We start from the raw sequence: 12359 nt of genomic DNA on the forward strand, positions 1-12359 counted from the left end.
CTAATGTGTGGATGACGAGTTTGCCTGTCACACCCTCTGCATGTGGAAACTATGCCTCCATTGATTATAACAAGTTGCATGTGTGACTCTTAGAGGGTTTGGCACATTGACTGCAATGAAGATGAAATGTTTTTTTTTTTCTCTTCCCCTCTTAATGTCATTTTTTTGCTCCCTAACAGTATTTATGTAATTTCTCTTGTTACAGATTTACTGTTTCAAGAAAGTTAGCTCCCTAACAGCAGAGCTTCTTTGAACATAGGCTCCCTTCATCACGAAGTGTTCGCCCAACCTGAAATATTCCTAGTGTTGCTGCTGCCTCCTCTCATGAAAACATTTTCAGTTTCTCATTTGCATGCCCTATAACATTTTGCTACTTGTTTATCTGAAATAAGAAAACTGTGACTTCATCCTGCTGGTGCCTTGTAGCTGCAGCTTAGTAGGTGTTGTGCTGTAGCTCGGTGTCTTACAGACGTGCTGTTACCTTTTTTCCCTCCTGCAGGGGTCCATCATTAGCAGTCCAAACACACGAAGGAGAGCCACCACGCCGCGCGAGGGCGCCCCCCGCGGCCATCCCTCCATCCCTAACTCAGCATCGACTTCCATCCTCGGGTCGCTCTTTGGCAGCAAGCGAGGCAAACCGTCATCTCAGAGCCACCCCCCTTTCCCCCCGCCCGGTCACCCCACTCTCATATCCCACAAGCCCCACCCGACCAACCTGCATCACACGGCACAGGCGGTCCACGCAGTGCAGGCCCAGCTCCACGGCCACCATTCCCAGTACTGCCAAGTCCCGCAGAACCCGCCGCCTTACCACCACCACCACCACTACCACCCGCCCCCCCACACGCAGTACCACCAGCACCCGGCCTACACCTCGCACACACACCAACACGGCCACTCGCAGCACAGCCATTACAGCCAGCATCCACATCACGTCTCGCACTCGCAGCACACTTCTCACCACCACAGTCAGCAGTCGGGTTCAGCGCCCGGCGGACCCAAACCCAAACACAGTGGCATCAGCACCGTAGTGTGATGCTCCTAACGCAAGAGAGGAGGAAACAAGGAGGGGACTTTATGAAGGAGGGACAATTGCTTACACCAAAGGGACTGACAGCATAACTCTATGGCCTGTCCACTGTGTTTGTGCTGCTGTGATGGAAACCAATCACACGCAGTCACCTTTTTTCACTCTAATATGCAGGATGGAAATCGGACTCAAATCTTCCACTAGGGGCCTTTTACTAGTTTGCCTGATCAGGGGCTTTAGTAGTCCCATCAGGGTTTTGTGTGGGGTTTGTGCGGGGGAGGGGGGGTTCTGCACAGGAAGATGCTCTTTGTTTTCAACACACAAACACACACACACCGCCCGGCCGTGATGGTTGAAGAGAAACTGTGTTTTCTCCCCAAGCCGCTCCCCCCTGCTGCTCCATTCCCCTCAATAATCTGTCTTACCTTCACATAATCAGGAGGAAAGATGGCCTGAGATGAGAACATGGCTGACTGTTTTTTTTTTCTCTGTCACAGTGGCATAATTTCTTGTGCACAGCCTTTTTGGAAGTCAACTTTCAAATCTTTGGTTTGCAGATCCTACCATCATATGAATGCTATTTGTTGTTGCCTCCTGTAGAGCTCATATGTAGTGAAAAAACCTAGATATAATCATTTCACACTAACTTAAATCAAAGGACAGGTAAACAACTCGACTGAGTCAGTCATAGTAGTTCTAGTGCTGTATTTACTGTAGATGACAGCTATATGTGTTGTCTCCTAGCTCTCATAAATAAATGTGCCAATTATTAATGCATAATCTATTTAGTCAAGACTTCATGTACAGTATATTGTGTGTAAAGTAATTTGTAAGATTATACTTACAATTATTATTATCAGCAAAAAGGAATTTTATCAGTATTATACTGACTCAGTGGTAACAGGATGTAGATCTGGTAGGAGTGAACTCCCATTTAGTTCGGCCTGTAATCTATTCTGGAATTTTCGCCTTTCAAATGAATGAGACAGAGCCTCTGGACGGCAGCTGCTGCATACGGGCCTCGAAATGCTGTGTTGTCACAGCTGACGCCTCAAAACAGACTTTTCCTGTCAACTCTTGCTGTTGACGAACTAGATCAGTTGCTTGTTTGGTTGTCCGTTTACTTCTCATGCTGTGGCTGCCAAAAAAAAAAAAAAAAAGTTCAAAAAAGCAGAACTGGAGTGATAAGACATTTCACAAAATGCTCAGTTACACATTGACCCACAGAGAGCGTTGAACACGTAAAGTCTGTTGCCTTCGACGTATGCAACAGCTGCTTTCTCGACCGCCGAATTAAAAAAAAAAAAAAAACACAAAACACTTCGTACATCTTCTTTTGCCTTGTTTCGAATATTTTTTTATTCACCGGCAAAGATTTGGTGAGTGAATAAAATCAGTTCTTGCATAGTGAAGTATTTTTATCATCTTTTTCTATTAATATGTGCAATATCTTTGTACTGATTTTGTACATTAAGAACAAGCAAAGGTGTCCCTCCTATTTGTGCGTTTTTTTTCATGTTGCGTCATTATTTATTTATTTTTGACCCCTGTCAGAGTCCTTTTCTCGGTAAATTAATTGTCCAGCTGTCCTCGCGGTCTTAGGGGAGGTACAGACTTGGAGTTCAGTGGAATGTCAAGTAAGTGATTTTTTGCATGTGATGTTATTGATGTGAGGCTATCCTCTGCACATTGTATAACAAATCAGTGTTACCATAACAAGTTTAAGTGCAATCATGTTCAGAAAATGCAGACTTGTACTGAGAGTGGAGGTCTGTAATCTTGTTGTCCAGGATGAGATTCAGGTGAAAAAAAAAAAAACTTTTTTTTTTTTTTTCATTTAAAAATATATAAATACTTACACAGTTCACAGCAGAAAGAAGAATGTGTGTATATATTTTAATAAAAGAAATATGCTTCTCCTTGGGCTGAACAGAAATATTTTGCTGGATAAGCACATATGAAAGAACACTTTCATTTTTTCAGGAAATGCAGTTATAATTTACAAAAATGCAAACTGAACAAAAGAACTGGGTATATGTAAAGAATAACTTTCTACATTCTACAAATAAGAGTCTATTCTAGTGTGTAAATTAGTGACAGTAAACTGTTTGTCCCAATATTCAGGTTGTAAATGTATTTTAACATTCACAAAGAAAAGCGTTGCCATAAGTCAGGCTTATTCTCCCAACATTTTCTCCTCGTGTGAATCGACACCGCAGAGGGTTCAGACGACAGACATATCACATGCGGGACATTGACGTTGAGCTGAATGTGTCTCTCCATTGATTTCATATCTTTATGCTATAATTCCGAAATCTCGGAATGGTGTGAAACCGATGAATCTGTTTATTTCAGTGTGTGTTGTAGTGCTTCAAATGTCTACGGTCATTCTTTGTGAGAAAGTACCCCAACAATGCACTGCATGGATCTGATGCATCATGTGTCCTATTCACTGTGAGCTGATGGGAAGAAAAAACAACAAAAAAAAAGATCAGCCTATAAATTTTATCCTTTGGTTTGTTTGTTTGTTTTTTTTTCTGATGTTGACGTGCTCTTGTTGTTCCATGTTATCCTGGTAGTTATTGAAGCTCAGCATGCATTTCATCAACGAAGCCATTGTGTAAATTACGAACATTGAAGAACATTGCACTTCCGTCGCTGAGGGCTTTCATTGTGTAAATATGGGATTTTGATGTGCAAAACCGATGAACTGCTTGGTAGGAGGGTTTATCTTTATGAAGCTGTAAAGGGACCAAGACTGGGGTTTAAAGGAGATGTACATAATGTGTATATGATCAGTACTCTATTCTGAGATCTGCAGTTAAGATCAGGATGTATATACATCACCTCATAGATGGATGTGAGGGGTGATATATGAACATATCGATTGTCTCTGCCTCTGGCTGTTGTGAACTGACATTTGCTGTAGAAATAAAAAAAAAACAAAAAACAGACTGTTAGGAAGTTTGCTGCCATTTACATCCAGCTCTCTTTTCATACATGCAAACCCCCCCTCACTCACACACACACACACACACACACACACACACACACACATAATGTACACACAGACAAATGACACATCCTGCTGCAAGCTGTTCAGTCTGGCGTGAGACACATTTGGGAAAAAAAAACAACAAGGAAAAGACAGGAATGGCCTCATTTATATGTGCATTCTGTTTGTACAGTGAGTAGTGAGTCATTAAGACCCCAGTTATTGTAAAACTTCAACTGTGACAATGTTGAGAACGCAAAATAAACGAATATATGACTTATGGTACACATGTGTTGTTTTTGTTTGCCAGTTTTAATTTCTTGATTTCAGAGTCAGCTGTGAGTCAAAGAAAAATGATGCTGTTTTGTTTCTCTCTTTTTTGGGTATAACGCATTTTACATTAGTGCCTTGTCTTTAGGCTTTTACATCTTTCACTTCCAGGCTTCAACAATACAGTATTTCCACTAGAGGGCATGCATTAAAGTAACATTAAGCAGAAAATCTGTGCCATTACACCACCTATGGGTTGAAAAGTACACCTACTACACTGTTCCTCAGCCACTGGAGACAATTGTTCAAACACTTACCTCTCAGCTTCAGCCCACTCCTCTGAAGTTGTGAATGTGTCATATTTTTTGTCTTGGGTTGCAGATTTTCTTGCATCACTGGTATTCAGCCTCAGTGTATTATTCCAGTCTGCTCTGTAGCTCCACATTTTCCATTAAGAAACACTTTTCTCTTTGGCCTGGAGCTCATTCAGCGTTTGACTTCATGTGCACATTCAAATCCAAATAAAGCCGTGCATGCTCTGAGCTGTAATTTGCAGCAAAGTGCCCCGTCAGCACTGCAGTGGATGTCAGTAATGCACTAGCTGGGAGAGCTTCACGCAGCCTCCGCCACTATTTTAATAGATAAACGCTTATCTCTTTTAAGCAGATGGATTTCCCTCATGTCGTATGCGCCGTGACCGTGCAGTGTCATTGGTGCGTACCTCACACTGCTCCGTATTGGGCGTGTGATTACTCCAACTACAAAAACACAGTAGTTACAAAACAGAGACACCTCGAGGTCAGGAGAACATCTGAAATGCTCTTAAGCTCGAGTGTTACGTTGGAACCAGATCTGGGAATACATAATGAGATTTTAAGGATGACTGGCACCACAAGAAGTAACTTTCAAGTTGGCTTGACTCTGAAAGGTTTGTATTCCTATTTAAATATTTGATGAGAGTTCCCTTGTACGTTTGACTGTTTCTTAATGTTTTGTGAAGCTTCAGGCTGTGCTGAAACATTTGTTTTAATTCACCTTATAGAGGCATTTACTTTTAACACTGGATTTGAAAGGATGAAGCTGTTAGTTTGTTGTCTAATGTTAATCTTGTGCTAACACACAACTTTATGTACAGAATGATTTAGAATTCAATTTTCTTTTTGTGAGTTACTTCTGAAGCATTGTCATTGCTTTGTAAAATACTCTCCTAAATGAAGTATAACCTTTTCCTGGTCCTGCAGGATGCTCTCCAGCCTGAGCATAGCCGTCCTCCTCCTCCTGACCACATCGACTGCTAACAGTGTTGGTAGGCCCTGCCTCTGCTCAGTCCTCTTTCCCACTGGACTAAAAGTAAACTGCAGCTCTTTAAACCTTATGGAGCTTCCTCATCTGCCCTCAGATACCACGGAGCTCCATTTGCAGGACAATCAGCTCACCTCAGTGCCTCCAGGCCTCTTTGACCGATTTGCGGGCCTGCAAAAGGTCTCCCTCTCTGCAAACCCCTTCCACTGTGACTGTAGGATCCAATACCTGAGGAGCTGGCTGCTGAAGAACAGGGCTATTGTTTCGAAACAACCCGTCTGTTCCAGTCCAAACCATGTGGCTCAGAAAGCCATCGTTGAACTCAGTGATGACCACTTTTCTTCCTGCACCCTGCCAAGCTGTGCTGACGGGACATTCAACACCATAATGGGAGTGATGCTGTGCTGCCTCATTGTTCTGCTTCTGTGGAGTTTGAGACTAGCCAGAAATTCCACTTTTATCCTGAGCATAGATGAGAGACACTCGGGGTTCGAGGCAGACTCTCTGCGCTCGCTGAAGCCCAGACATAGGAGGAGGCTGCACACCGGACTGTCTGAAGTCAGCATGGACACGGATTCTCTCATTTTTACAGAGGATCTAGAAGAGCCGCTTATAAACATGGAGTTACTGCCACAAGTACTGGATGTGCTGCACAAGAAGCACAATATAAAGATAAAAGCTACCTGAGGGGCTCTTCTTGTCCACTGCAGTGGAATTACACAAACACTACCAGCGGATAAAAAAAATAGGGATTAGGGCAGTAAGAAAGCAGCGCAACACATTTCTTTTTACTTGCTTTTTTTTTTTTGCAATGAAGTTGCTTCTTTTCATGCTTTACTGCTACAGCCTTGTTTACTGAGACTGGATGCATGTATTTATTTTTCTTACAATGCAAACTAATAATAACTACACATCGACACATTTTAAAACGAAACTACTGTATGATGAATCATCCAACTGAAGATTTGAGAACTAATTTGACTTTTGCTTGTATTTGAGCTTTTTGAGACTCAGTTACAAATGTCTCGATACTCTATGCATGATAAACATTTCTCTTACGACAGATTCGTTCAGTCATACTGGACTCTTGATTTGTGTCCTTGCAAGAACACCAAGCCAGTCCAGCATTTATGTTTGAATACATAAAGGTGGAGTATTAAATGTAGAAAAATCTACATTATTTCTGATGTTATGAGAGTCTTTGATCATTTCTGACAATTTGTGGATACTTTCTAATTTAAAAAACCAAACAAACAAAAAAAACAACACACAAACAGTTTGCCAAACCTGTGTAACTATTCCTTGTATTTTCGTAAGGTATTTACAATGAGTGAAATTCTACAAATGAGGCAGTAAAAGCTTTTGATGTAACTAAATAAACGTCCTGTTAGACTTTGCTTCCAGTATTTTAAAATTTGTAAAGGAAACTGGATATGGCAGGAAGATATGGTAACATTTAACAAAGATGAACGTCTCTGATCTGTGCAAACACTCTTCGGGGCTCCAGCGAACTAGACAAAATGCAGACAGACGGTACTATTAGACGACAATATTGCACATCAAACAATTTTCTTTTACAGTACAAGTATTACTCTCATATTCATGCATAGATTTTCCAGGATAAATGGGTAAACAAATGGCTAGAAATAATAATAAAAGTCACCTTGAGAATAAAGGTCAAATGTTATCTGAATATGCCTCTTAAAAACACTGACAAATTTCTTGTAATAAATATAGGATGGTTTCAGGATTTGTAATAATCTAGAACAATACTATCACCTAAAAAAATACTTAGTAGGGTCAAATAAGGCAGTTCTTACACCTTTCCTTAATGAAAAAGAGGTAAATAAAGACTATCACAAAAAACAATATAAAAAGAGTGGATGATAGTAACAGTTACATGATTCATTTTCTTTAAAGTTTGTCTTAAAGTCAAGAGTTTAAAATAGGACCGATATTTTCTCAATGCCCTGTCAAGGTGGTTAAACAAAGTCCACAGTGTTTAGCTCCTACTGCTGTATGCATTAGGTGGTATTCCCAGTTTAATGCTCTAAAGCCCCCTCTACCTGGACCTCTGCGACCACAACCAAGCCCGTCAGCTCAAAGCTCTACTGAGGCACAAACTTTTCCTGCTCAAAGATAAGGTCGACGGCCTCTGCCACGTCCTGCACGATGTGGTCTGGCTCCACCAGCGCTGGGTCAAACCTGAAGTCCCGGTGCCCGTGGAACACAGTCTCCTTGATGCAGTGGTTGGCATCGGATGGTACCTCTGCGTTGGGGTTGTAGACCCCCGTGCAGACCAGGACGGACTTGCAGGAGGTGGCGGAGGGCAGTGCCAACTCGCTCTCCCACAGGCTGTCAATCTCCTCCTCCCTGGGCACTGCAGCGGTCGAACCGGTGGCAGCCACCATCTTGGCGACAGCTTTGGGGTTCTTCCTAGCATCTCTCTCCTCCAGGTAACGGTTGTACAGGTTGGCGCCGTAGATGTCAGTCATAAGGTTATCCCTGAGAATGCAGAAGGGAGGAGATTGTGAGCATATACAGTATGTCACAACAGTTCATTGAGGGAACCATGAATGCCAACATGTACTGTGACATCCTGAGGCAGAACATGATCCCCTCCCTTTGGAAACTAGACTACCAATGCCTTGCTAAAGAAGTTGAGGGTGAACGTGATGGACTGGCCAAGCGTGTCTCCAGACCTAAATCCTACTGAGCATCTGTGGGGCAACAAAAGTGAGTACACCCCTAAGTGAAAATGTCCAAATTGGGTCCAAAGTGTCAATGTTTTGTGTGGCCACCATTTTTTTCCAGCACTACCATAACCCTCTTGGGCACAGAGTTCACCAGAGCTTTACAGGTTGCCACTGGAATCCTCTTTCACTCCTCCATGACGACATCACGGAGCTGGTGGATGTTAGAGACCCTGTGCTCTTCCACCTTCCGTTTGAGGATGCCCCACAGATGCTCAATAGGGTTTAGGTCTGGAGATGTGCTTGGTCAGTCCATCACGTTCACCCTCAACTTCTTTAGCAAGGCAGTGGTTGTGTTGGAGGTGTGTTTGGGGTCTTTATAATGTTGGAATACTGCCCTGTGGCCCAGTTTCTGAAGGAAGGGGATCCCGCTCTGCTTCAGGAAGTCACAGTGCATATTGGCATTCATGGTTCCCTCAATGAACTGTAGCTCCCCAGTGCTGGCAGCACTCATCCAGCCCCAGACCGTGACACTCCCACCACCATGTTTGACGGTAGGCAAGACACACTTGTCTTTGTACTCCTGACCTGGTTTCCGCCACTTAACGCTCGACACCATCTGAACCGAAAAACTTCTTCTTGGTCTCATCAGATCACAAGACATGGTTCCAGTAATCCATGTCCTCAGTCTGCTTGTCTTCAGCAAACTTTGCAGGCTTTCTTGTGCATCGTCTTTAGAAGAGGCTTCCTTCTGGGATGACAGCCATGCAGACCAATTTGATGCAGTGTGCAGCGTGTGGTCTGAGCATTGACAGGCTGACCCCCCACCCCTTCAACCTCTGCAGCAATGCCGGCAGCACTCATACGTCTATTTTCCAAAGACAACCTCTGGATCTGACGCTGAGCACGCATTCTGTTTTGTTGCCAGTGGTTAGACATTAATGGCTGTGTACTGAGTTATTTTGAGGGGACAGTAAATGTACACTGTTATACAAGTTGTACACTGACTACTTTACATTGTAGCAACGTGTCATTTCGTCAGTGTTGTCCCATGAAAAGATGTAATAAAATATTTGCAGAAATGTGACATGCTGTAATGAACCAGAATAGGCTTATTTTCTGCTTTTCTACGCTACAACAACAGTGAAGGAGCACTTAAAGCAAACACAGAACAGCTGTGGAAGCAGAACGATGCCGATTGTGTGGAAAAAAAAAAAAAAAGTTGAAGTGAAACAAAGCGAAGTGTGGTATATTCACTTGCACGATTGTGGGCAGTTAAAAGGGAAGCAGTGTTTTTTTTCACGTGTTGTCTCACTAGATTATTGTGCTCAATGAGGTTACCTCCCCTCTAGTCTGCGGTACTTGTTCCTTCTCTCCACTTCTTTTATTTGCTATTAGACAGCTGCTAAAGTGAATTCTGAGCATGATTTTACTGCTTCTTTAATTCATTCAATATGCTGAGATACACACACACACACACACAGATAAAACCTGATGTCTCACCCTATAGCATAAAGGGAAGTGACGGGAAGTTTCCATTGCCTCTGCATGGCCTGGCTTCTGATGAGGTACTCTGCAAAATGGTAGGTCAGCTCGCTGGGTTTTCCCATGAGAGCCTCGTACTTCAGGTCCTTGCCGGTTATCTTCTTATAGATGTTCTCTAGGCACACAAGAAATGTCCCATGGCCAAACCTGAGACAAAACAAGTCAGAGAGGCGGATCAGCTCATCGATTTGACATCGAGATAGTGTCGCTAATGTAAACAAACGGAATTCTTAAAAGATTTTTGGAGGTTACCGGGGTGAATGCGCCTCAGCCATCCACATAAGGTCCATGTTACAGGCCAGCAGGGGGAGGTGAGGCATCTTTTGGGTTTGGTGAACACTGCTGAGGTTACCATAGGTCAACAAAATGTCAATTATCAGCTGCAGGTTGGTCTCCCATCGAACCGGCTCCCCAAACAAAACCACAGCTGTGTGAGGAATCAAAAGATGCAACCTCTGAGATGTCAACAACAACAAAAGGAATATATGATTAGGCAGACAGCTGGTTTTGTAAAAAAAAAAAGAAAACGGTACGTGTTCTTACCTTCAACGCGGGGAAGGCTGACAACAGCACTGGACTGAAATGACAGAAGGGAAACTAAACATGTGCTGCTGTACAAGACAAAAAAAAAAAAACATGTACTAACATCTGCACCAGACTGCAAAATCTCACCGGCAGTTTGGGTCTCCTGTTGTGGTCCACCATGTCCAGCAGCGGGTAAGATTCCCTCAGCATATCAATACTCATAACATTCTTGAAGCCCAAACTGAAGACAGAGTGTTAAGGAGGAATGAGGGATAAGTTCAAGCTCAATTTTTTTTAAATGAAGGCTGTAAAGAAACTACAACAAAACAAGATTGCAGGATACTTTTTCGCAATTTCCAGGACCGGTCCCTGTCCTGACACTAAGACACACTTGTCATGGAACTTCTTAAACATCCTCAGGGGACTGTGGGACATGATGACTTGGTCTTGTGTAATCTGGAAATAGAACAAGTGTTAGGGGGAGGTTAATAGCAGATGAGTCATGAGACGATCCCAAAAAAAAAAAAAAAAAAAGAAGTGCATGTTCTGTGTTCTGGTTATTTCCCACCACAGCCATGAAGCTTTTATGTGTACATGTAGTGATTTGAAACTCACAGGCACTCCCAGGATGTGTGAGAGCTGGTCTGCTTTTGTTTGTCGGAGGCAATTCCCTGCATTTGTGACAAAAACAACTGGCACCACAAACTGTCCCTGAGAGTCGACCAGCTTCTCGAACGCCTTTTTTGCAGCAGGGATTGGCAGCCTTCCTCGCACGAGCACGCCGTCGATGTCGAACAGCAGCCCAAAGCTTGGCTGTGGCTGCAGAAGGAGGGGAGGCAGGTTAATGAGCCAAAGTGCATGCAAGGAACCAAAAAGTACAGTTTTATTAAGGAAGAGTAAACATATGATAAAAGATTATAACTGATTTGCAACATATGACTAAAAAACTATCAAAACTGAGGTGAAATTGTGATTCACAAGGACTTTTTATGATGTTAAAATATGATAATGTGTCACCTTGAGCTCAATTAAAGACTTCATTTGTCATGTTGGATGACTTTAGTTGCAGAAGAGTATGTTCTCTTCACATGATGGTGTATTTTTTAACACAATAGACAGTTTTGACTAAAATCTGAAATCATGTCCAGCTTATCAACACACAGTGGAGCCACTGAGGCTCTATTGTGGGAATCCTGAGGTGACACAGCAGCAGCAGCACATATGGATATCTGATCAAATCATCCTAAAGCTACCCAAATACAATGTAAATAAACGCATCTGTGCCTTTTCTCGCATTGCTTTTCTCTGCAGCTGTAGCTGATCACAAAAACAAAACTCGGAACACAGTGTATCATGAGGGAGAACAGTGAATCTGTCAGATCCCCCCTCCTCCTTCCCCACCGATGGGGGTTTCTCCTCATCCACAGCTGACAAAAAAAAGTTGCACACAACGCCGATTTGCTACAATGTAAACAAGAGAGCCCTAAACGAGCACAAAGTGTCGCCTTATTGTTCCTCCGGAGCTCCGACCGTACCTTGCTGTGAGTTCCGCACAGCCCGCACCGAGAACCGACAGTCCCAGCTTTGCGCCTGGCTTGACGGTTACTCAGGGTGTACAGGCCCCGGTAAAACGACAGGAGTCCCCTCATCTCCTCTACTTAAAAAAGGAAAAAACAAAACAAAAAAAATAAATAAACCATACACAGTGTAACCGACCCCCCCTGCATGCAAGCATGAGCCGGCTCGCACCGGCCGCGCTGGCTGCCTGGCTGGCTGGCTGGGCTGCTCGGCTTGTTTTTTTTTCCCAGATCTTTTCTCGCCTATAATTTTGACTGGGCGACACCCGATGACGACATATGAGGAGGAGGAGGGTCTCTTGCTGCATCTGCACTGCAACCCCCGCTGCCATTTTAGACACCGAGGTGGAGCTTGTATCGTTTCTTGCACGCACCAGCAGATCTGTGAATCGCATGAGCTGCACTGCAGACCCAGCAGCAGA

General features: G+C 43.3%; 2 protein-coding genes and 1 pseudogene across 5 annotated transcripts in view; 2 read left to right on the top strand and 1 right to left on the bottom strand.

Annotated features, from left to right (window-relative positions):
- The window catches only part of LOC103368770 (IQ motif and Sec7 domain ArfGEF 1), a 42864-nt gene extending 40671 nt beyond the window's left edge, over positions 1-2193 (top strand). For 3 of the 4 annotated variants that reach the window (XM_008297240.1, XM_008297241.1, XM_008297242.1), the window contains exon 14: positions 500-2193. In XM_008297240.1, coding sequence (XP_008295462.1) covers positions 500-1036 — 537 coding nt within the window. In that variant the 3' untranslated portion in view covers positions 1037-2193. The remainder of the gene's footprint in view (positions 1-499) is intronic. The other variant, XM_008297244.1, reaches the window with a different exon arrangement.
- A 2882-nt stretch (positions 2194-5075) lies between these two features.
- On the top strand, positions 5076-6994 carry gp9 (glycoprotein IX platelet). The gene is made up of 2 exons (XM_008297245.1): positions 5076-5223; positions 5537-6994. Exon 2 carries the CDS (start codon positions 5538-5540, stop codon positions 6282-6284), a length of 747 nt encoding a protein of 248 aa, XP_008295467.1. The 5' UTR covers positions 5076-5223; position 5537; the 3' UTR covers positions 6285-6994.
- On the bottom strand, positions 6884-12151 carry LOC103368771 (cat eye syndrome critical region protein 5-like; annotated as a pseudogene).
- Positions 12152-12359: the final 208 nt, after the last annotated feature.

This window comes from Stegastes partitus, unplaced genomic scaffold (assembly GCF_000690725.1).
Source record: "Stegastes partitus isolate 25-593 unplaced genomic scaffold, Stegastes_partitus-1.0.2 Scaffold1203, whole genome shotgun sequence".
Lineage (NCBI taxonomy): Eukaryota > Metazoa > Chordata > Actinopteri > Pomacentridae > Stegastes > Stegastes partitus.

What these genes read in the sequence shown, in the direction of transcription:
- gp9 (XM_008297245.1), top strand. Translation starts at nt 5,538, where the DNA reads ATGCTCTCCAGCCTGAGCATAGCCGTCCTCCTCCTCCTGACCACATCG.